The sequence below is a fragment of the Scyliorhinus canicula genome, chromosome 13 (genome assembly GCF_902713615.1).
Source record: "Scyliorhinus canicula chromosome 13, sScyCan1.1, whole genome shotgun sequence".
Taxonomy (NCBI): domain Eukaryota; kingdom Metazoa; phylum Chordata; class Chondrichthyes; order Carcharhiniformes; family Scyliorhinidae; genus Scyliorhinus; species Scyliorhinus canicula.
In genome coordinates, this window is record NC_052158.1 from 61,803,688 (window position 1) to 61,829,788 (window position 26,101).

At 47.0% G+C, this 26,101-nt stretch overlaps 1 protein-coding gene across 3 annotated transcripts in view; it reads left to right on the top strand.

The window, feature by feature from the left end:
• Positions 1-26,101, top strand: part of gpc5b (glypican 5b) — a 687,897-nt gene that overhangs the window by 209,890 nt on the left and 451,906 nt on the right. For all 3 annotated transcript variants that reach the window (XM_038816037.1, XM_038816038.1, XM_038816039.1), the window contains exon 3: positions 23,622-24,316. In XM_038816037.1, coding sequence (XP_038671965.1) covers positions 23,622-24,316 — 695 coding nt within the window. The remainder of the gene's footprint in view (positions 1-23,621; positions 24,317-26,101) is intronic.

A 26,101-nucleotide genomic window follows, 5' to 3' on the forward strand; every position in this document is an offset into this window, starting at 1 on the left:
GGTGATCTGGCCCCGGGGGGTGCCCCCACAGTGGCCTGGCCCGCGATCGGGGCTCACTGATCCATGGGCAGGACTGTGCCGTGGGGGCACTCTTTTCCTACGCGCCGGCCGTGTCAGCCTCCGCGATGGCCGATAGGTGAACCTCACACTGCGCGTGCGCGGGGATGACGTCAGCAGCCGCTGATGCTCCCACGCATGTGCGGACCCACGCCGGCTGGCGGAGTCCCTTCGGTCCCGGCTGGCGTGGCGGCAAACGCCTCCCACGTCGGCCGGCGGGGCACAAACCACTCCGCCGCCGCCCTAGCCCCTGAAGGTACGGAGGATTCCGCACCTTTGGGACGGCCCGACGACAGAGTGGTTTGCGCCACTCCGTCCCGCCTGATCCCCCACCCCGTCGGGTATGGGAGAATCCCGCCCTTGATTTAGGAACTATTAGAGGCTGAAGTAAATCATGTTAAACTTTTCTGGAAAGAATTTTTTTTTTTTTCCTTGCTCATTTAAAATTAAGGTTTCACTCAAGGACAGTAAAAATACTTCACCAAATCACAACGTTTGCCGTTAGGCCCTTGTTGCTCTCTGCCACGAGCAGCATCCCTGCTTCCAGCAAGGTGAACTGACTCTGATGCCATGACAATGCCTTTTCCATACCCTTCAACATCTTGCCTTGCTCTTTCACAACATTCAAAGTCTTATCCAGCTGTTCCCAAATCGGGCCCAATGCCTCCTCGATATTGACTTTGAAAGATTCCTTCATCTCTTTACCTTGCCGTTCGAACTACTTGTCCACCTTCTTCCCAAACGTTTCTAGTTCCTGCGCCATCACCACAGCTAGCGTGTCCACCATGATGGGCGTCTCTGCCATCTTCTCTCTTTCAGATTTCCTCACCGGGCTACCAGCCGAGGGTTTCTTCCTATGGGCTTATTCAACTAGACTTTCGACATAGCTGCAAGAGTGACTAGTTTGGCCAGCTGGGTTTGAACCCAAGAAACTCTGTAAAATGGGCAAAAAGGATCGAAAAACAAAGCTCTGGCTGGAATCCACCTTCCGTGCATTTTGCTCTTTCATGACCTCACCAGAGGTTCTCTTCATTGACCTTCATCTGCCATCTGCAACCGATCTGCCCACTCCACCTATGTCCTTTTGGAGTTCTGCACAGGGCACCCCTGGGCCCAATCACTGTCACGAGGAAAATGCCAGTTTGGCACCTTGGCATTGCCGCTGCCAGCTGGCAGTGCCATCTGGGCACCTTGGACTTGCCGGGCTGGGCTGGCACTCTGGTGGCACTGCCAGGGTGCAAGACAGGCAGTGCCAGGGTGACTGGATGGTACCAGTAGTGCCAGTTTGCCACCCTGCCCAGAGGGCAAGCACCTGGTGGCCTTCGATCCCCAAAAATGCCATTCCGTCTGGTCCCCATTTTTGGAGACCAGCACTGAACTGCGCTCACCTGAGATCTCCACAGCAAGGGGGTTAGATCCCACGCCTTGTTTACATCTCAGGAATGAACTTAGAACGACACTAGCTGCAAATTTGCCAGAAAGTGATCCCACCCACAATGGGCGGGATTCACATTGCAATGTCACGTGAGATCGCATTAGATCCCCTGGGGCGTGGGGAGCCACGTAGAACCTAGACGAGGGTTCTCGCAGCATCAACCGGCCGTGCCACGCTGTTTTTTGGGCGCTATGTGGCCGGGAGATCTCACCCAAAATTTCCAAGTCAAGATATCAAGTGACTTGGAGGGGATCTTCTAGGAGGTAGTCCCTTGTCCTTCTAGATGGTAGTGGTGGTAGGTTTGGAAGATGCTGTCAAAGGATCATTGAATTTTGTAAAAACTGATTCCACTGTTCGCTGGTGGTGGAGGGAGTGAATGTGGATGAGTGCCACTCAAGTGACCTTTGTTCTGAATGGTGTTGAGCTGCTTGAGTGTTGTTGGAGCTGCACCTAGCCAGGCAAATGGGTGGTGTTCCATCACACTCCTGACTTGTGCATTGTAGGTGGTGGATCGGGAGTCAGGAGGTGAGTTACTTGCCGCAGGATTCCTAGCCTCTGACCTCCTTTGGTAGCTACATTATTTATATAGCTAGTTCAGTTTAGTTTCAGGTCAGTGGTAACCCCCAGCATTTTGATGGTGGGGATTCAGGGATGGAATGCCATTGAACATGAAAGGGCAATGGTTTGATTCTTTCCTGTTGGGGATAGTAATCGCCTGTCACTTGTTTGGCACAAATGTAACTTTGCCACTTGTCAGCCCAAGCCTGGATTATGCCCAGATTTTGCTTCATTTGGACATTGACTGCTTCAATACCTGAGGAATCATGAATGGTGCTGAATATTGTGCAGTCATCAACAAACATCTCCACTTCTGACCTCATGATGGAAGGAAGGCTATAAGTTTACCTCCAAGAAAAAGCCCTGATTGATGCAGCGTAAGATGACTGGACCTAGAACACTACCCTGAGGATGATGTTCTAGAGCAGAGGTGATTGGCCACCAAGAACCACAACCATCTTCCTTTGTGCTAGGTCTGACTCCAACCAGTGGAAAGTTCCCCCCCCCCCCCCCCAGTTCCCAATTACTCCAGTTTTGCGGGCTCCTTGATGCCCTCCTCATTACCTTGGTGTCAAGGGTGGTCGCTCTCACCTGTCCTCTTGTGTTCACCTCATTTGACAATGTTTGAACCAAGGCTGTAATGATGTTGTTACTATCCCTTTTAATCCATGAGCTCTGACTTTTCTCACAAGTCTGTTGTGTAGTTGGGCAGCAGCATATCACCTCCTTGTCACGTTTTAAAGTGCTGAAAAGTCATGAATTAATTTCACCACACAGGCATTGTTTGTATTGTTACAACCACGGCAGAGATTTTGGGCAGGATTTTCCTTGCGAGCATCTGAAGCATGCTGTCAAACTCAAATGGAGATCAGAAACCCACACAGTGTGGGGGAACAGCCACTCGTGATTTTCCTTGGAGTGGCCAGTTAATAGTGAGAAGGCACGCTGACCATCCGATTAAGGATGCTGGGTGAGTTCTTGAAGCAGGGGCTGGATGCCATGTCAGGTAAGTCAGGGAGAGGACACTTCAAAATGGAGATAGGCACCATGGCCGGGATTCTCCCCTACCCAGCGGGGCGGGGCTTCCCGGCGTGTTGGAGTGGCGTGAACGGCCTTTCCGCACCTTTAGGGGCCAAGCCCTCACATTGAGGGGCTAGGCCGGCGCCGGAGTGGTTCCCGCTCCGCCGGCTGGCGTGAACGGCCTTTGGCGCCATGCCAGCCGGGGCCGAAAGGACTTCACCGGCCGGGGTAAGTCCGCGCATGCGCCAGAGGGTCAGCGGCTGCTGGTGTCAGCCCGGCGCATGAGCAGGGGAAGGGGTCACTTCCGCCTACACCATGGTGAAGACCATAGCGAAGGCGGAAGAAAAAGAGTGCCCCCATGGCACAGGCCCGCCGGCCGATCGGTGGGCCCTGATCACGGGCCAGGCCACGGTGGGGGCACCCCACGTGGTCAGATCGCCCCGCACTCCCCCCCAGGATCTCAGCGTCCGCCCGCGCCGCCAATCCTGCCGGTCAGATAGGTGTTTTGATTCCCGCCGGCGGGAGAGGCTTGAAAGCGGCGGGACTTCGGCCCATCGCGGGCCGGAGAATCGCCGCGGGGAGGCCCGCCAAATCTCTGGTGGCGGAGAATTCGGGACATGGCCGGGGGGGGGGGGGGGGGGATTGACACTGGCCCCGGGCGATTCTCCGACCCACCGGGGGTCGGAGAATCCCGCCCCATATCTTCATGCATGTCAGCAACTAAATAAAAAATGCATTCACAGCCAGACCACCCCTTTTGGGAGGGGGTGAGGGGAGTTGCCTCTTCACAGGGTGGTCTGCAGCTGCTGATGCACCCAGACAGGCACTGGGCCCCCAGTCTGCCACAGGGAAGCTGTCTCCTGACAGATACACCAATGTCCTATTACATCGAGGAATTCCCTACTCTTGGCCTCCTTCAATTGGCCTTAACTGCCACTTGGTAGTTTGATCAGCAACCTGATGAATGTTGTTTGGGTAAAACCCTGTTGTCCATTCCTGTCCTGAATGCACTCAATCCCTACAAGTCTACCTCCATGAAAATGCCCCGATGGTGGGATGGAGATGGGGAATGGAGGCATACTGATCCACCTGTGTTCCCTGTCCCCATGAAACATGAGAATTAGGAGCAAGAGCAGGCCATTCAGCCCCTCCAGCCCGCTCCGCCATTCAATAAGATCATGGCTGACCTGCTTGTGGCCTCAATTCCACGTTCCATCGACACCTTGTTCGTCAAGAATCTGTCTGTCTCTGCTTTAAAAATATTCATTGACCCTGCCTCCGTCACCTGCTGGGGAAGCAAAGCTTTGAGCATCCTGCTGGGAGCTCAATAGCTAACCTTTCTTGTGGAGCAATATCCCAGAAAATCAGCGACAAGAATATGTGTGTTTGGTGGCATTGGTTAAAGGGCACATTTTTGATGACACAGGGACAAGCCCCCTGTTATTCCTTCTATAGTGCCAAGGCATCCTTAACACCTACATGAGCAGGCAAATGGTGCCTTGTCCTCAAGGTGACACCCCCAACAATGCAACATTTGCTCACTCGTGTGCCAAAATATCCTAGATTATAAACTGATGTCTGGGAATGGGGAACAGAAACCACAGCTTTCTGATTAAGGACGCAACATTATCATCGACTGAGCAAACCTTTGTGGTCAAGATGCATTGTGGTATTGCAGAAGAAACTTCTTCCTCCAACTAACAATTTACCAGGTTCAAGAGTGTTTGATGCTGAAACCAGGAGCCGGAGAATTTCCTGTTCTCTGGCAGTGAACAGAACAAATGAAAATGTTTACGTCTGACTTGCAAACCCTCTCCCCCAATCCCACCCCCCCCTCTCTATTTGAGAAAATGACAGCAGCAAGTGAACATAGTGTCTGACACCTGTGGTCATTTATCACTGCTTGGTGTGCTTTATACCAGAGTTTATGTAGAATTCTGGGTGCAATGAAAGACTTGGTACAGTAACGCTGAAGTACCTCTTGATCTAAAAGTGAATTTCCTTTTCCCAAGTGAAAGCTTCTTCATTGTTGGTTTCATCAGAATCAAAATATAAACGAGCCGATTTAACTTGACCATGAGTGGGGAGTGGGGAGCTGAGTTTGTAGGACCTGCATCATCTGTTATTAATAATGACAAATGAATTCTGAGTGTTGTGATAGAACGTGTTTATACCTTTAAGAAATTGTATCTTAAATTACTGTCAATCATTGCTGCCTCATGTTGCCACTTCACGATCAAACCACAAGCAGCGAGTACATTTCTTATATTGACCAAATGACCACACAACCAATATGTTAGTTCAAAAGACAGTTTATTATTAAAAACAAGACTTATCTCTCTGTGCACTGATACACACGGCTACGTACTAAACTGCACCTATCAACTAAGATGACCTTTACTTAACTTCTGGATGACCAGCTCTGTGCGGATAGATAAGGCCTTTATCTGAATCCCCACGTGTGTTGGCTGGAAATCGTCAGGTTCGTCTCGGCTGCGGCTCATCTCTCTCGGGTAGTGATCGTGGTCTTGAACTTGGCTGGTCGTTATTCTGCAATTGGAGTGGGCACAGGCCAGTCCCAAAAGAGGCCGATCCCTAGTGTGCAGGGCTTCTTATCCTTATTCTCTTTCGCTCCTTTTTGGGCAGGGCTAACTCAGGGTCCAATGGATCGATAGGGTCGCGATCACTCTGATCGATACCGACAAATTAGGGGCGGGTACCTTGATGGCTGGGCGGATCCTAGTCTTGTTGTTCCAAGTGCGTATGCCTTTCCAAATAAGGGGAGGTGGCGCTGGGGAGTTGTTGCTATTGTTGCTATTCCTTAATTTGAGCCGATTGTCCCCTGGGGAAAACGGCGATTGACCTTTAACAGGTGCAAGTTTCGGTTCAGTCTGGTTTTCCTTTGCACAATACACGGGGCTGCGCACTGTCTGTGTCCCAACTTGACCACAATTCCCTTTATCCTTTGCGGGCAGCCATTTTAGGTGGCCACACTTGACAGGATGTGATGTTTTGGTCCTGTTACAAGTCAGTCTTCCAACCGAGATCAGATACTATACTGAGCATTCTGGTTGAATCTCTCTGTCAATAGACTGGTCTTCAAATAAAGTAGCGTAATTATTGTTTCATCGTCCTTGTGTATAGTTTGTACATTTACATCAGAGAAGAAGAAGGGAACATGATGGCAGGGTTGTAGCATTGTTTTTGAAGATTTGACTGAAAAATATCAAACTTCAACTCTTCACATCCAGCAGACAAAAAGAACTGGTGTGAAAATGAAACCGGTAACATAACTCGGTGGCCTGATGGCACAGTGGTTAGCACTGTTAGCGGTTGCCTCATAGTGCCAGGGACCCAGGTTCAATTCCCGCCTTGGATGGCTGTCTGTGTGGAGTTTGCACTCCCCCAAATGTCTGCATGGGATTCCTCCGGGTGCTCCAGTTTCCTCCCACAGTCCAAAGATGTGCAGGTTAACTGGATTGGCCATGATAAAATTGCCCTTTTGTGTTCAGAAATGTACAGGTTATGTGGGGTCACGGGGTTGCGATGATAGGGCGGGCGTGTGGGCCTAAGTAGGGTGCTCTTTCAGGGAGTCGGTGCAGGCTCACTGGGCTGAATAGCCTCCTGCACTTTAGGGATTCTCCGATAATTCTATTCTATAATAACTCACCCTGTGCTGGTGATTGTGCAAATCTGTACAAATCCTACATCCTGTACTTTCATTCTGGGATCACACCTCACTCCAGTCAGCAGTCATTGAGTAAGATTTTTAAAATCTAGAAGTATAGTGAAAGTCTGCCTGCTGCAAAGATTTAAGCTACGACAGAAATTATATAGCGATCTCCAGAGCCTTTCTTGAAGCGGAACTCCCCAGACAGTAGAGTTCATTACTGCTTACTCGAGGAAGGATCAACAGGAGACCTGGAAAAACAAACTACAGCAGACTGGGCTAGGAAGAAGAATCCATCCAGCAATAGCTCCTAAAAACTAGAAGAAACCTTTAAAACAGCTTTTTTTTTCACTGTTTAAATCCACTCTTGAAGCTCTGCATCCAATTTCCCACCTAAATCACTGCTCCATGGGCAGAACGTAGTGCGACCTAGGAAGAATCCGAAAGAGCTGAATAATGCTACCATTGCAGTCAAGCAGAAACCTATGACTAAGGTTCTTAGTCACTACAGGTACTGCAACCAAAAGGAAAATCAATTATAAAAGAGCTGGAGGAAACTTGTAGAGCTGCCAAAAGCTCCAGAAAGCATTAGGATTCCTGCAAAGAGCTGAAAGATGACCACAAAATCTCCATCACTCAATTGGAAAGCGCCAGATCTCCGAGTTGAATTGACTTTGTTCTGACAATGTATCAAGTTGTGTTTTCTGGACTCAATATTTCTAAGCTAGCTAAACAAGCCATTAAAATTAAAATTGCAATACGCACAAAGGTGGCCACAGACTGAACGCATCAGGTGTGTCTGACGACCATCTGAAGAATCTAGATAAAATATGGTCAACATTCAAGATGGGTGAAGCTCAACTTCACCTTCTGGATTTTGTGTCTTTTAGGCAACAATGGAAAAAGACCCTTGACCAATTCATAAACAAATGCAGAGACAGGGGTACGATGTGTGCTCATGACAGCTAAACTAGTCAACAGAATAATCGAGTTAAAAGCAAATTACTACGGGTGCTGGAATCTGAAACGAAAGAGAAAATACTGGAACATCTCAGCAGATCTGGCAGCATCTGTAGGCAGAGAAAAGAGCTAAAGTTTCGAGTCCAATTACTCTTTGTCAAAGAATAATCAAGTTCATGGCTGTATCTGCCCCAATCGAAGCATTCCAAAAAGATATCTTGCACCAATCCAAAGGTTATACTGTTGAAGCACTACTACAAAGCGGACACAAGTACGAAACCATGCTACTGGGACAACAAACTATACGTAATTTGACCACCACTGGTAGGATATCCAATACAACTAAGCCTAGTAAGAAATGTGGGCTCATATAAATTAAGTTAAGTAAAGTCACCGTAGTCCCAGATGACCATAGGCTGTTTTTCCCTTTGCGGGAAAGAGCTGACTGGTGGTGATTTAACCCGAGGGTCACCACACCTCAGGTGAGGGGCAAGGTTAAGAAGGCGGGGACATTCTGGGAAAGCACGGTAGCATTGTGGACAGCACAATCGCTTCACAGCTCCAGGGTCCCAGGTTCAATTCCGGCTTGGGTCACTGTCTGTGCGGAGTCTGCCCATCCTCCCCGTGTGTGCGTGGGTTTCCGCCGGGTGCTCCGGTTTCCTCCCACAATCCAAAGATGTGCAAGTTAGGTGGATTGGACATGATGAATTGTCCTTAGTGTCCAAAATTGCCCTTAGTGTTGGGTGGGGTTACTGGGTTATGGGGATAGGGTGGAGGTGTTAACCTTGGGTAGGGTGCTCTTTCCAGGAGCCAGTGCAGACTCGATGGGCCGAATGGCCTCCTTCTGCACTGTAAATTCTATGAAATTCTATGATATGATATGAATAACCTCAGCCAGTACGGGGATTGAACCCATGCTGTTGGAGTTGCTCTGAATCAGGAACCAGCCGCCCAGCCAACAGAGCTAAACCATCCCCCAGGTTCATATATGCATACCAAGGAAATACCCAGACTTTAACACTGTACTCAAAGCATGTGGCACCACAGGACATTGGAAGTGCCAATGCCAAAGCAAAGACTAGTGCAAGTGGTTCGACATGATGAATAGCTCCAACCAGAGGTCAGACTGGTATGGCATTTCAATCAACGATGAGTGTGTACCAAACAGTGCCAAGACAAGATGCACAAAGATGCTACACACTCTGATGATGAGGATTATCAGACCTGACCATCGATATACAAAGTGAGCTGACTTTCAGCATGGTGAATATCAACTAATATATTGGCACAGTGGTACCACAGAAGCCTTTGCCACCATCCAGATTATATGTCCACAGATGTAGAACGGATACCAATGCCAGGTGCAAGCATGTGTACCCACAGAAGTGGCAAGTGGTGATTCAACTAACTAATGCCAAACTCCCCACAAAAGATTACTCAGCGCTCGGATTCATTATGCTCCAGCGTCACTGTAAAAACTCACCCTGTCATCTCAGCTTTTTTTATATTGTGGATACCATGGGTCAGTGATCACAGTCCTTCTGGTGTTCAAGGATCTGCCCTTGGCCACCATCCATAGTACCAACAAGACACAGACCACAGACCTCCAGATGCACCATCGGAAACCCTGTGCTGGGTTTCCAGCTGGGAGATGATCACCTTCACTGGGAGATGATCACCTAACTTTGAAGTACAGATCATCAACCAACAGGCTACGGAACATTGAACTGAATATGTATACCCATTCCAAATTTAAAGCTTCATACTGCAGAGCCAACACAATTGTTACTCTTTTGGCACCCTCGGTGGGTGCACAGTCAATTCCAGCCCCACAGACCCTGGAGACCCTACACAAGAGAATTAACCAATAATTCATATAATGTTTCTGAGATCTTTGGCCCTTGACTACTCTAATGACTTACAGGCACCAGATTTGTATGTGAAACACAACTGTTTATTTATAACAAAAGTAGAGATAAGACATGCAATACTTCGGCCAGATAATCTCTTACTCCCCCATCTTACTGCCCCACCCTCTGTCCAAACTCACACAAGACAGACACACACCGAGGAAAGGGGAGGGAAAAAATAAGCGGATTATTATGGAATGGAAGATGAGCGTCCTTGCTTTGAATGTTGACGTTGTTGCAGCAGCAGCTGTTCTTCCAGGACGCAGATTGGTTGGAACCATTGGTTGGATTGCTAACAAGGATCTTCTAACAGTAGCATTCAGTCAGAAACCCCAGGCTGTAGGGTTTCCTCCAGAGAAATCACTTTAGCTTTTATTACCCTGGACGTTCACTCAAAAGAACAGCCTGAGGCCTGTGGGATAATTATTTGTTTGAATGACCAGCAGTCGTTCTGAGACAAGGGGCGGAATTCTCCGGCTCGGAGACCGGAAAATCCCACCCGAGGTCAATGGCCCGCATGTTGCCCGTGACAATCTTGCGGCAGGCAGGGCAGAAGAATCCAGTCCAAGAACGTTGTTCCCCACAAAAAGTTGAAAAGGGTTTTTAACAACTGCCTCTGCTTTCAGCTGGTGGCATTTCTGGGTGTTCTTAAGATTTTCTTTGTTTCTCCTCAAACCGCTTCGAGCTATCTCCGAGTTTTACTTCCAGTCTCATTAGAATGTCCTCCAGCTTTACTGAGGAGAAAACAGAGTCTCCAATCAAGTGCCTGAGACCTTTCAAGGAGAGAAAAACTCAAAGAACCTCCTTCAACTCGGTGTTCAAGACAAAACTATAACTTGGAAATACAGTCTCACAGAGGAAGGAACATTCCAGAACGGTCAGCACCAATCAGCATAGATTATCAGCTAAATCCTGGCAATCTGAACAACTCATTGGCCGGCAGTCAAGTACATCAGGAGGTGTTATCACTGATGTCACAGCAGATAGAATATTCTGCTGGAGCACCCATTTTTTTAAAATTAAAGGTAAAGTCTTTTTTAAAGGCGTAGGTCCCATTCACTGTCCAGGTACAAAAATTTAAATAGCCAAAAGAACACGAGGAAAGGCTCAGGGACTTGAGGTTGTTTTCGTTAGAGAGGAGAAGGCTGAGAGGTGACTTAATAGAGACATATAAGATAGTCAGAGGGTTAGATAGGGTGGACAGTGAGAGTCTTTTTCCTCGGATGGTGATGACCAACACGAGGGGACATAGCTTTAAATTGAGGGGTGGTAGATATAGGACAGATGTCAGAGGCATTTTCTTTACTCAGAGAGTAGTAGGGGTGTGGAACGCCCTGCCTGCAACAGTAGTAGACTCGCCAACTTTAAGGGCATTTAAGTGGTCACTGGATAGACATATGGATGAAAATGGAATAGTGTAGGTCAGATAGGCTTCAGATGGTTTCACAGGTTGGCGCAACATCGAGGGCCGAAGGGTCCGTACTGCGCTGTAATGTTCTATGTTCTATGTTCTAACAGAAATTTAAAAGAAAAACAAGGGACTGATGGGGACTAACAGGACGATCCTGACACCACTCAGCAGACGAGTGCAGCCAAACTTCCCCAGTTAATTCAGTGGGCCGGGTGGCCTCCTTCTGCATTGTAAATTCTATGATATCTATGATGATATCACTCAGTGATACTGACATGCCAGTGCTACCTGAAAAACAGAGAAAAGTGAATGATGTCCAAGACTGACATGTGGGTAACAAACAGAAACACCGAGCAGTCCTTTTGCAAACAGAACATGGTCTAAGATACAATACAAACAAAACATCCCTAATGAGCATCCTGAAAACATACAGCTGCTTCCAGCAAATATCACCATACCTTAAATCTGGATGGATAAGCAAAATGCCAATACATTTCAGAGATTTTTAAATTTATTGCTCTGTGATAGAATTAATTCAGGCACAATGCTAATTTATTTTGCTTTCACATAAATAGTTGATTCTTCAAAGGTAAACCTTTGGTTTAGAAAAAAAGGGGGATGTTGTGACACAATGTGCTAATAAATTACGAGAACATTCTTAAACTACCATCAATTATACTGCCTTGACAGAATGTGATGCATTAATCCCATAACTTGAAGTCTATCTGCAAGCAGCAAGAATAGAGATCAGGGGCGCAATCTGACAGCCACACCACGCCTGACTCGGGACATGATGCGGACGGTAAATCATACGAGAGGCCTCCCGGGATGATGTGCGGGTCCTAAATTTGCAGTGAGGCAATCGGAGGCCCCCAAGTGGTAGGCCTCTGGCACTACTGATACTACCCGGCTACTCTGGCAGTGCCACACGGGTGCCAGCCTGGCACTGCCAGGATGCCAAGGTGGCATTTTTCCCGTGCTGAGGATCAGGTGCCCTATCCTTATGAGGTGCGGTGCAGGGGGAGGGGGAGGTCAAGGACCCTCCAACAGGTTAGCTGGGGCATTGGGGAGGTCCAGGGGCATTGGCAGATCGAGATATCCGGGGGCAATTTAAAAATACTGCCCCAATCTCTTCCTGCACTAATGAATGGAGCTCCTCAGTGTGGGAAATAAAGGGAAGAGTCAGTTCCGTTCAATAGCTGGATCGTTCCCGGCGCTAAGCATCCCGCTAAACCAGGCCACAAAGGACTCCTTTCTTTCCGTTAAATTGCGCACCAGATCTAATCGTACTTGGCCTACTCACAATCTAGGTATAATCTTATCTTCAGATATCCACATATTGTTTTGCCAATCCTTGTTGTGTTACATCAGAGAGAAGAAGAATGTAACACTGATTTGTGAATGTGCTGTTTATTATTCAATAATGGATGTGCATTGCAAAATGGATCATCATTCTTTGGAGCTGTTCAGGTGGCTTAATTTGACTTTTCAAAATGGCTGCCAGAGACATGTGATCACTTTGCCTGGTGATGCTCTTTCTCAAACGTTCTGCCCAAGTTTGTCTAATGTTGGCACAGTGCTCGTAGTGCCAGGGAGCCGGGTTCATCCGGCCATGGGTGACTGTGATGTTTTCAATTTCTCTTCATGTTGGCGTGGGTTTCCTCCATGTGCTCCTGCTTCCTCCCAGTCCAAAAATGTGCAGGTTAGGTGGATTGGCCATGCTAAACTGCACCTTGTCCAAGGATATGCAGATTTGGTGGGATTACGGGGACAAGGTAGGGGAGTTGGATCTTTTAAAGGGTCAGTGCATACCCGCTGGGCTGAATGGCCTCCTTCTGTACTTTAGGGACTCCAGGGATTCTATGGTTGACTACCTTGCATGAAGCAACTTCCCGTTCTTCTGTGTGACAGCGTCAACCAATATTATGGATGTCAATGCATTTTGGTACTTGATGGATAATCTTTAACTAATCCAGGTAGTTGTCAATGTGACTATTCTATGTAGTACTGACATCCTCCTTCACTTAAATGTTTACTTTTCTGAGCACCATACGTGTTGGTGTAATGGGTCATCAGCAGCAGTGCTTCATCTGGTTATTGTGTCATCTTCAGAGTCATTCCTTCATTTTATGCTTGTTCAGTGTGATGTTGCCTCAGTAAGAGCTTCCACTTTCTCAGCATTTTCCTGTTCATCTGGCCCGAGCTTTAGGTTTCATCCCCCATGTCAGCAAGTCACTCCAGATTTTCAAGTGTCACATGAAGCCATCCCTGGATTGCCTTTCAGAATGGAATGAGCAAACAACTTTGCCTCATGAACCATGTTAAAACTGTCTATAGCAGTGGTAAATTTTGCTCATGCTAATTTGGGCAGAAGGCCATTTATATTTCAAAGTTAATGCCTTCAAGAAGCTTTGGATTGCTATCAAGCACAATTCATCATTTGCCGTCATTATCAATCAAGTAGGTTGCTGATTGGTGCATGAGCTTTCCTATCACCAAGCTTATTAATGGGCATCTTATCTAACTCCGTATATAGCTCTTGGTAGTTTCCTGACTGGCAACAGCCTGGGGTTAGACCTCAGAATGAATGTGAAGATGGAAGTATACATTCTAACTTCCCATCCTCAAAGATGTGCTGGTAGTCAGCCACTGCATCTCATGTTGTGGGTTTTCATGAATGATCCAGTAATCTATTGCCATTCATTGTAAAGTTTAAGCATCAAAAATTGATTTTCACCCACTATGCAGTTAAAACGTGGTGCTGTACTTGGGATTTCTACCTTATGGCTCTTTTGTCCAGTGGCTCCGTTTCTGAGTGTTATAATCTGTAGCTGCTGTTTGTCTTTGTGTTGATTTCTAGGCTGTGGCCACATATTAAACTTGCAACCTCAAGCTAGGCAGGACTTTTCTTCTCAAATTTTCTTGCTACTTCGGCACCTTTATAAATTTGACTTCATATCTGGAGCCATTTTCTGTGCTAAAGAATGAATTTCTTCAGTTCTTAATTCCTTCAGCTCTGTTGATTCGCAAGCGTTAAATTCCAATCTTTTTCTTGTAGGATTCGCTCCCAGGTACCGATGTCCAGTATGCCAACATCACTCTCTCTTGAATCCTCAGAATCTGCCCTCGCTCAGGTGCATAGGAGTGTTACGTTTAGGGGGATTGTTGAAAATGTAACGTTCACGTATTTCATTACTTTCCCCAATACACTGTTTTGTTTTGGTCTGGATGCTCTCTCACTGTCAATCGTACTTCAACCTATCACAAATTGAAGACCTGCAGGTATTTTCACTGCCTTTCTGGTACTGCAGGTATTAGGAATGGTAACTTTGACACGGTAGCATTGTGGATAGCACAATCGCTTCACAGCTCCAGGGTCCCAGGTTCGATTCCGGCTTGGGTCACTGTCTGTGCGGAGTATGCACATTCTCCCCGTGTGTGCGTGGGTTTCCTCCGGGTGCTCCGGTTTCCTCCCACAGCCCAAAGATGTGCAGATTAGGTGGATTGGCCATGAAAAATTGCCCTTAGTGTCCAAAATTGCCCTTAGTGTTGGGTGGGGTTACTGGGTTATGGGGATAGGGGGAGGTGTTGACCTTGGGTAGGGTGCTCTTTCCAAGAGCCGGTGCAGACTCGATGGGCCGAATGGCCTCCTTCTGCACTGTAAATTCTATGAATTCTATGACACCTTTCTGGCTGCTCAATGAGAGACAGTGCAATCACATAGCTGTCCCACATTCTGCCAAAGCTTTTCTAATTGCTCAATTACATGGTGTGTCTCATTTTACTGGCAGAAGGACATTTTGAATAATGGATTTGTAGGCCTGTATGGTGGCAGCAGTCACGGTACATAACATTTTAATTATCTTGTTTTAAAGTGATTCTCCAGCTGATATGGAGTAGCGTACAGTCAAGATAAAATGTTGCTGGGACTTATAATAATAATAATAATAATCTTTATTGTCACATTAAAACTGCAACGGAGTTTCTGTGGTAAGCCCCGAGTTGCCATATTCTGGCGCCTGTTCGGGTACGCAGAGTGAGAATTCAGAATGTCCAATTCACCTAACAAGCACGTCTTTCGGGACTTGTGGGAGGAAACCGGAGCACCCGGAAGAAACCCATGCAGACATAGGGAGAACGTGCAGACTCCGCACAGACAGTGACCCAAGCTGGGAATCGAACCTGGGACCCTGGCGCTCTGAAGCAACATTGCTAATCACTGTGGTGCTGTGGTACTGAAGCACTCACCTTTAGGATAAGTCCAGTAGCAGACCAGCTCGGAAGTCTTCCTGCAGTCCCAACTTGCTTGCAGCAGTGCCTGGATATCAAAGCACAATGCTGGGATACTCCCCGACTGTCTGCAAGTAAGTGGGCTTCAAGAGTCTGACTACAAATGTTCTTCCTTTTCATTTGAATTACTCTCTAAAACATTTGGGGGCTGTGGAGCTGTTGTCGCCACCGCCCCCAACCCGGGAAATCAACATAGCCTGCATAGCTCCACTCGAAACAACAATCCATCCTATCATAATTAGCACTGCTCCATAGGGTGCATTGTGGACATCTCTCTCAGTTCCCTGGAATTCTGCATGCCGCTATCGTTCCTCCTTCCATTCCAGGTTTAGATGTTGTCCACCCACCCGGTCCTTCTCCGACCCTGGCCTGTTCTTTCCTGATGGTTTAGTATCTATTGTCTCCCAACACCAGCGACTCTCGCCCTGCCTTGTACAGTGATTGCACTCTCTGAATCCTCACATCGTCGCTGCAACTTAAAAGTCCGTGAGATGCTGGGACTCCGCTTTTCCTGCCGTCAAACCTATTTTGTTCTGTTGAGCTGATTCGAAGAACCATTTGCCAGAGCCACGTTTCAAATCTGTAATCCTCTTCTCGTCGGCCTTTTGAGGGCCCAGCTCACGTGTAAGGCACAATGCTCCACACCAGGGATTTTGCCAGTTGTTTTCCGAATTGCGGGCCATTGTTATTTTTCATTCCGCTGCCAGGTTCCGCAGAGTGGGGGACTTGCAACCTGTCTTTCTTTAAAGCAGCAATTCGTGAACAAATATTTCCCCCAAGAACCCTGCAGTTTGCAAATGACTTTTCTTATTAGCTTACATAGCTCAGTTGGTGGCACTCACACCTGAGTTCATAGAGAAATACAGCACAGAACAGGCCCTTTGGCCCACGATGTTGTGCTGACCTTTTGTCCCAGGTTAATCATAGATTATCATAGAATTTTGGACACTAAGGGTAATTTATCATGGCCAATCCACCCACCAACCTGCACATCTTTGGACTGTGGGAGGAAACCGGAGCACCCGGAGGAAACCCACGCACACACGGGGAGGATGTGCAGACTCCACACAGACAGTGACCCAAGCCGGAATCGAACCTGGGACCCTGGAGCTGTGAAGCAATTGTTCTTTCCACAATGCTACCGTGCTGCCCTTAAGAACAAATGTAATCTACACTCCATTATTCTACCATAATCCATGTACCTATCCAATAGCCGCTTGAAGGTCCCTAATGTTTCCGACTCAACTACTTCCACAGGCAGTGTATTCCATGCCCCCTCTACTCTCTGGGTAAAGAACCTACCTCTGACATCCCCCCTATATCTTCCACCATTCACCTTAAATTTATGTCCCCTTGTAATGGTTTGTTCCACCCGTGGAAAAAGTCTCTGACTGTCTACTCTATCTATTCCCCTGATCATCTTATAAATCTCTATCAAGTCGCCCCTCATCCTTCTCCGTTCTAATGAGAAAAGGCCTAGAACCCTCAACATTTCCTCATAAGGCCTACTCTCCATTCCAGGCAACATCCTGGTAAATCTCCTTTGCACCTTTTCCAAAGCTTCCACATCCTTCCTAAAATGAGGCGACCAGTACTCCAAATGTGGCCTTACCAAGGTTTTGTACAGCTGCATCATCACCTCACAGCTCTTAAATTAATTCCCTCTGCGAATGAACGCTAGCACACCATAGGTCATCTTCACAGCTCTATCCACTTGAGTGGCAACTTTCAAAGATCTATGAACATAGACCCCAAGATCTCTCTGTTCCTTCACATTGCCAAGAACCCTACCATTAACTCTGCATTCCGCATTCAATTTGTCCTTCCAAAATGGACAACCATAAGACCATAAGACATAGGAGTGGAAGTAAGGCCATTTGGCCCATCGAGTCCACTCCGCCATTCAATCATGGCTGATGGGCATTTCAACTCCACCTACCAGCATTCTCCCCGTAGCCCTTACAACCTCACACTTGTCAGGGTAGTTTGGAAGTTAGGAAGTTTGTAGTTACAAATTCCGCTCCCAAGACTTGAGGACAAAGTCGAGGCTGACACTATGGTGCAGTGCTGAGAGACTGCCGCACTGTTAGTGGAGCCAAGGCTCTCTCAGATGGAAGTAAAATGGCACAATTTTTAAGACTCTTTCAGGGATTTCTCTCTCCCTAGTGTCCTGGCCAATATTTACCCCCTCAGTCAACACCACAAAAACGGATTATGTGGGCATTATCGCATTGCTGCCTCTGGGAGCTTGATGTGCGCAAATTGGCTGCTGTTTTCTACTTTACATTACAGAGACAAACTTCAAAAGCATTTCATTGGCTTAAAAGTGCTTTGGTGGTTGTGAAAGGCGCTATGTAAATGCAAGTCTTTTCACTTTGTTTTGGGAATTAGTACGCGGCTCGTAACCATTCCGTTCCAAAGTCTTTTCTTGTCTGCCTGTGAATAGGATGAGGTTTAAAAGGCTGTGAGAGGTTATTTTGATGAAAGCAAAATAAGCTACTACTTGGGGAGTGCAGCAGATTCATTATTTTGTAACATTGCTCAAAGTCATACTGATTGAATAAAATGGTCATCACTGTTGTCCCGCATGTTCAGTCCCAGTGAAGTAAAGCAGTTTTAGCAATTTGTATCTGCCCTCCCTTCCTCCACGCCAGCCGAGCCAAGAATGTGTGAACACAAGGGTACCCTTTTGTTATACCCCAGTATTATGCTGTTTTGTGTTCAGATATTGGATGGTAAGGAATTGCTATTGATTGTACGATGTTCAGCTTTCCCCAAGGCGTGACCTAATATAATAATTGCTCATTGTAGGCTTCAATGAAGTTTATGTGAAAGCCCCTAGTTGCCACATTATAGCGCCTGTTCAGGGAGGCCGGTACTGGAATTTAACCTGCGCTGCTGCCTTGTTCTGCATTACAAGCCAGATATTTGGCCCAGTGTGGTACCAGATTTGCCCTTTTTCTGAAGAATTTCTGAAGTAAAATGCTTAACTTGTAATTCTTAACACCAATTTCAGTTAAGTTGGTCTTTTCCTTCCAGTTTCCCTGTTTGAAATGGTGGTCTTCCCTCTTCCCAGTGTGGTGATATTCATGCACACATAAATGTATATATTTGTATAAACGTATAAAACTGCATATCAGTATACGTAATCACAGGTATGACCTCCGGCCAGCGGGTGGCACCAGAAATGCATCAGGTGACTGAGGTGACCTGCCAGTTGGTAATAGGACATACAACAGGATAGTCGCACTTACATAGAACAGTACAGCACAGAACAGGCCCTTCGGCCCTCGATGTTGTGCCGAGCAATGATCACCCTACTTAAACCCACGTAACCCGTATACCCGTAACCCAACAATCCCCCCATTAACCTTACACTACGGGCAATTTAGCATGGCCAATCCACCTAACCCGCACATCTTTGGACTGTGGGAGGAAACCGGAGCACCCGGAGGAAACCCACGCACACACGGGGAGGACGTGCAGACTCCACACAGACAGTGACCCAGCCGGGAATCGAACCTGGGACCCTGGTGCTGTGAAGCATTGATGCTAACCACCATGCTACCGTGAGGCCCTTAGTGTAGCTCCCTAGCAATTTGAGTAACTGTGTCTGTACCAGCCTCCCCGAACTGGTGCCGGAATGTGGCAACTAGGGGCTTTTCACAGTAACTTCATTGAAGCCTACTTGTGACAATAAGCGATTTTTGTTTCATTTTCATTTTTCTGTATATAAATCTGTAAGTTATCTTTCCACGTGTTTGACAAATCATCATTCTGGTTGAACACAGATATATGTTCTGTGTGTACCTTCATCATCGGGGGAACCATGGGATACATCACCCAGGAACTATGACTCCAACACATGATAAAGAATGTTGAGGGGGGCGCTGCACTATCAAAGCTGCCACGTTTCGAATAAGCCATTAATCGGAGGCCCCTGTTTAGATCCACATAAAAGATTTTGTAGCTTTCTTCGAAGAACAGATAGGAAGCTATCACTCAACCAACCCCACCACAAACACAGACGAGCTGATCATTTGTCATGCTGCTGCTGCTGCTGGGATCTGACTGTGTGCAAATTGGCTGTCGTGTGGCCCTTTTGAAACCACAATGCCTGCATTTCAAGACATTCTGAGGCTGTAAGAGGCTTTAAATCCACAACTAAAAGCAAATTACTGTGGATGCTGGAATCTGAAACGAAAGGGAAAATGCTGGAAAACCTCAGCAAGCCTGGCAGCATCTGTTAGCTTTGACAAAGAGTCATCGGACTCGAAACGTTAGCTCTTTTTTCTCTCCCTACAGATGCTGCCAGACTTGCTGAGATTTTCCAACATTTTCCCTTTCGTTAAATCCACAACTGTTCTTTTTGGTTGTCTCTTTGAATTACTCTCTTCCCTCCCTGCCCATCTGTCTCCGTGCTGTCCCATGGTTTCATTGAGGTAACAAGACAATAACACCTTTTCGAGTAGTCGGGTTCTGAAGGAAAAGATGAAATTACCATTGTTTAGCATGCTTCAAGATGGCAAACGCCTCACCCCCTCTGTGCTTTGTCCAAAGTCCTGCAAATCTTTTCATTTTCAAGTATTTCTCCAATTTGCTTTGAAAATCTGCTTCCATCACCCTTTCTGGCAGTGCAACCCAGATCACAACACATTGTGTCAAAGTATTTCTCCCCATCTCTTCCCCCAGCATGTTCCTTTATCAATCATTTTAAATCTGTGATGCCTATGCCAGTGGAGAGATTTTCTTCCCAAAAGCCCTTTGTGTTCTTGAACACTTTGATTGAATTGCCCCTTAACCTTCTCTGCTCTAAAGGGAAGAATGCCAGTTTTTCTTCCTCGGTAGTCCAAAGGTGTGCAGGTTAGGTGGATTGGCCATGATAAATTTCCCCTAGTGTCCAAAATTGCCCTTAGTGTTGGGTGGGGTTACTGGGTTATGGGGATAGGGTGGAGGTGTTAACCTTGGGTAGGGTGCTCTTTCCAGGAGCCGGTGCAGACTCGATGGGCCGAATGGCCTCCTTCTACACTGTAAATTCTATGTAATACCCGAAGTCCCTCATCCCCGGTACCATTCTGATCAATCTGCTCTGCACGCTCGCCAAAGTGTCACATCCTTTTTCAAGTGCGGGGTTCAGCATTGAACACAATACTCCAGCCGAGATCTCGCAAGTTTTTTTTCTTAGAGGGTTAGTATAATTTTCACTTTTCTGCATTCAATGGCCACATTTGTAAGAAAGCCTAAGGTGCTTTTTTAACAACCTCCTGAACTTCTCCTGCCAACTTCAGAAGATTTGTGTCTGCCCCACTCACTCTGTTTTTCTTTAAATTGTACCATTTAGTTTATGTTTCCTACCCTTATTCCTTCCCCCAGAATGCACCACTTTATACTGCTATGTGTTAAATTTCATCTGCAATGTGTCTACCTATTTCAGCAGTTTGTGTTTTCGCCATAGTGAGGCATTTCTCTCATAGTAACTGATGTGTGGACAAGCAACATTCTACTGTGTATAAGGTTGCCGCGTAAATTGAATAATCTTCAAACACTAGCACCAACAGGAGCTGGTACAGCACATATAGGTGCTATTGTTGTCTTTGCCTCCCCCCCCAACCCCCCCCCCCCCCCCCCCCCCAACCCCCCACCCCTCCTCCCCACAACGCAGGCAGCAGTGTGGTGTCTCTTCATATTTCAAGGCTGCACCATCCCTCCCAGGATATTGAACAAACTAAAATGCAATTCCAGGTGGGGTAGGGGGATTGAGGATTGAGAAAAGAGGGTTTTGGAAGGGTAATAGTAACCCCCGATTCACAGTGCAGCATCATCGAGAAGAGAAATTTGGAGTATTGGAGAAAGGTATTGTCATGATCCCCGTGTAACGTTTTAAATGAGAGAAGGTGGTGGAGGCCAAATCACTGAGTATCTTTAATACAGAGATAGATAGGTCATGGATTAATAAGAGGATCAGGGGTTATGGGGAGGAGGCAGGCGAATGGGATGAGAAAAATATCAGCCATGATTGAATGATGGAGCAGACTCGATCGGCTGAATGGCCTAATTCTGCTGTTATATCTTATGGCATAATGTTGTTATGAGATTGAATAGAAATTATTAAGAGGAAGGGACCAATGATTGACTGGATACATGCAGCATAACTGTGCACATAGAGAGAAAGCTGTTGGAGGCCATATTGTACACTTGCAGCAGGTATGAGAAAAACCAGACATAAAAATGAATTTCCCAAATGAGCAACGAACATAACCAAAGGATAGATTTTGCTTTGTAAAGATTTTTATTGCAACAAAAAAAAACTTAAATCAACAGAGATCAAACATGACTTAACAGGCAATTAATATATTGAACTGAAGAAAAGGTACTTTCCCATCAACTGCGGAACACAATTGAGATGTATCTCACAACTCCTTTCATTGTGCTCTCCACTTCTGGAAGATGTGTAGCATTCCAAGAACAAGTCCAAAGTTACTCCTGGCATTTTAGCAGGCTTTCTTCTCCCTGCCACACGTGATTGGAACTTTTGATGTCCTTCAAAATTCGGTCCACTCAGTCTCAGTCATTCAAATCTGACTTCCACCAACAAAATCATCCCGGCGATCCCCCATTTTTTAAATCTCCAAAAACACCATTAGTTTGCTCTCACTTCCTTTGAATTAAAAATCAATTCTCATAAGTTCTCCAAAGCAATAGCCTCCTTTTTCCTCGAAACTATCTCTCTTTTTCTGCCTTGTCTAAAAAAGTAGCTATATCTCAGGTGTGAACACTGTCACTTGATATTTCAATAGGTTTCTGTCTGAGTTTCTTTCCCCCCATAGCCACCAGATCACATGGGCCTGTCTCTGAATGCAGGTGGTTGCAATGAGCTCACTATTCCCCTACCAGAACGAACTGTTTCACCAAATGTTAAAGGAGACATGTGAAATATAGCCATCTTGTAGAGTCTAGCATTCATTGCAATATTTGTAAATACACAGAACGCTGACTCAAACATGGTGTAAGCCTTAATCGCAGACACGTTGGGCGCGATTCTCCCAAAACGGGAGAAATCGTAAGGCTGGCGTCAAACCCGGGCGGGTTTGACGCCAGCGCGCCCCTTCCCGACCGGGAACCGATTCTGGTCCCCGGTCGGGGCTAGCAGCCCGACGCCGTAAGCTCCGGCATCACGGGCTTAACGAATTTCGTTAAGCCCGCTTGCCGGAGTTAGCGCCGGCTGACGCGTCATATGACGTCAGCCGCGCATGCGCGGATTGGAAGACTCCAACCCGCGCATGCACGGATGACGTCATCGCGTATTTGCGCGAAACCCGCGCATGCGCGGGCCGGGATGCCCCTCAGCCGCCCCGCGAATGGATACTGCGGGGCGGCGGAAGGAGAAATAGTGCGCGGGCATCGGGCCCATGGCACCCTTGGCACGGCCGTGGTACTGCCGTGCCAATCGGTGCCATGGTTATAAAAAGCGAGTTGTTCCCGCCGTTTTTACGAACGGCCAGACCAGGTGTGTTTGCTGTTCGTAAAAACAGCGTAAAGGGCTGGGACTTCGGCCCATCTATCAGCTGTGAATCGCTGCCGGCCATAAAAAAACGGCAGCAGCGATTCGTGTCGGGAGTTGGGCGGGGGGGGGGGGAGAATAGCGGGAGGGCGGGAAAAATGTCGGGAAGGCCCTCCCGCTATTCTCCGACCCGTCGTGGGGGGCGGAGAATCGCACCCGTTGTCTGACTATTCATGGAGACATGGCTATTCTGATTCCCTGAACAATGGAAAGTTATGAAAAGTAGCTTTGCATGAAGCTACTGTCCAATTTCCAATTTTATTTTGATTTTAAGTTGTTCTTCAGCAGTGTTGTAAAAAAACTCCCGAAGTACGCTGGATATGAATGATTTGGAACATAATTCCTTTAGGAGTAAGTAGAGGCCTTTTAGCCTTGCCTAATCCATCCTTCTCCAGACGTACTCTCAAATCGGCTTTCACACTATTTTTCACCCTGCAGCAACTGATCAAATAGTTCTGTGCTTAAATGTCCCTTCCGGGGAACTCATCTCGTTATTCTTGGTGGGAACTGGTTGTGCTGGGCCTTTTTTTGATCTTTATATGTACTTTTCAACTCCCTGCTAAGTTTTTGAGTGGGCAGGGTGGGGGGCAGCATGAGTGAAAGGACTGGGAAATCAACTGAGATGGTGGTGGGTGGGACTTAGAACCAAGAGTGAATAAGGGAAGGGACTGAGATGTGTAGCATGTTCTGTTTAATTCCTCCACGTGGTCAATCTGTTGCTAATGACACTCCCTCTTTTCCTTTGGCAGAGGCTTTTACGTCCTTGATTCACGTTGCAAGCAATCACACCAACTCCTTGTTCAAGACCGGGTACAGGACAATGGCAAAGGAGGCTACGGAGGTGGTGAAAGGCTTGTTTACTGACCTATCCCTCTATGTCCTGGATTTGAGCTGGAACATTGACGACATCGTCCTGAGTTTCTTCGACAGCCTTTTTCCATTGGTTTACAATCGGCTAATACAACCTGGACTCAATGAGGTTTCCGTGGATTATTTGGAGTGCCTACGATTAGCCAGGCAGGACATCAACCCCTTTGGAGCTTACCCGATGAAGATGGTGGCTGAGATGACCAGGCCACTGCAGGCAATGAAAACCCTCCTCCAAGTCTTGAATGTAGGCAGCGAAGTGTTAAATATGACCAAGAATGTCGTCTTCACCCGAGAGTGTACCAGAGCCCTGGTGAAAATGGGATATTGTTCTCACTGCCATGGCCTTACTCTGATCAAACCCTGTGTTGCATACTGTCTCAATGTAATGCGGGGATGTCTCGCTAATGTTGCAGATATTGATCCATACTGGCGGGGCTATATTTCAAACCTGGATGAGCTCACCAGTATCATTACAGGACCACGAGGTGTGGAACAGGCATTGCTAAGGGTGGCACCAATGGTCAATGAAGCTATTTTGCACGCTCAGCTGAATGGACCAGAAATCTCCACTACAGTAAGTAATGATTACAGTGAGTTGCTGTCAGTTTTCAGACACTTCTAGGTTTGCATTGGACTAAAACGCAGGCAGGTAGGGTACGCATTTTTCTGAGTGTATCTATGCCTCTCTCAAATTTGCATATCTACTGTGTCTTTTTTAAAATTATTGTCTCTGCCTGTGTTACTGCGTCTTTGTACGTGTGTGTTTCTGTGTGCGTGTGCATGTCTCTTTCTCTGTCGCTGTTTGTATTGCTGTTTGCCTGAGCATCTCTTTTTCTGTTTTCCTGCATTTCTGTCTCTATTTATCTGTTTCTTTCTGCCCCTACCCCACCCCCACCCTATCTTCTCTGTCTACCTGTGTTTTATCGCTCTCTCTCATCACTTTATCGGCCTGTGTGCGAATCCTTGGCCGGAATTTTCCAACCCGACACGCCGGCAGGATCTTCCTGCACCGCCACGGGACTGGAAAAGCCCACCAGCGTGAAGGGCTGGAAAATTGTGGCCTTTGTTTCTCCTCACCTGTGGGTGGGATTTTCCAGCCCTTCCCCACTGACGGGGATTGGAGAGCTGTGCAAATTGCCAATGACGTTGGCGGGACTGGGAGATTCTGCCAATAGCCAATGGCGAACGGCCTCCGCCTGGGGATGGGGATGACTGGAAAATGCCGGCCTATGTCTCTTGTTGGCTTCTCTGTTGATCTGCCTGTCCCACTTTCCTTTTTCTCCCTCTTTCCTCTCTCCCTTCCTTTGCTTCACCTCTGTTTATTTTTGTACCTGTCTTTCTCCCTCTCTCCCATGTCCTTCTCTCTCTCTCTCTCTCCCTCGCTTCTTTTTCTGTCGTTTTGCTGCAAAGAATAAATAAGTCTCGATCGATCTCGATTAAGGTTTGTGTAGACTTTGAGCTGCACAGCACAAATTAAGCAGCCTGGCTCCCGCACAGTGTGGCCAATTGTTTGAAACTGTTTAAAATCTTCTTTGTTGGGTTGTCAGTATTTGAAATAATGAGAGGTCTAAATCGTAGGTGTCAGTCGTGGCTTGGTTGGCAGCAGTCCCACTCCAGAGAATTGAGCACAAACTCTTGGCTGAGGCTCTCAGTGAAGGTCTGGGAGGGGAGGGGGGGGGGGGGTGGTTGCGGTTGGGTGGTCAGAGGGCTTTCAGATGAGGCATTGAACTAAGGCTCTCTCTGCCCTCTCAGTTGGGTATATAAATCGTGTGGCACCATTTCGAACAAGACAAAAGGAGTTCAACCTAATGTACTGCCCAATACTTATCTCTCGTTAAAAATGGATTATCTGGTCATTATCACATGGCTATTTGTGCTTCTTACATTGCAACAGTTAACACTTCATAGTGAATGAAGTAATTTTTGTGAAAGGTGTCCTGAGATCATAATGCAAGTTTGTTCTTTCACCCATCGATTTAGGAAGGGAGAATAATGGTCGGCTGGAATCTCTGCTCTCGATTGCTTTCCAGTGATCTTCTGCCTCCATATAACACATATAGACCTTCAAAGGGGACTGCTCCTCCCCCCGACACCTATAACTACCTAAACTGTAGACATTCACAGAGTAGGATTACACGCATGCGAATTGGCCACATGGGTGGGCTGGCAGAGTGGCTGCGGAGCGGTCCTGCAGCATAAATTTTGTGTCTTCCGGAGGGGAGTGATGGGGGAGGAGGGGTTGAATTAAATGGATAGGCATCCATGCATGAATTATTGGGCTTGCAAGGAGAATGTTAAGTTATAAATATGGTACCAAATCGCATAGGCAATTTGGAGACGTTAAGGGAATTTGCAAAAT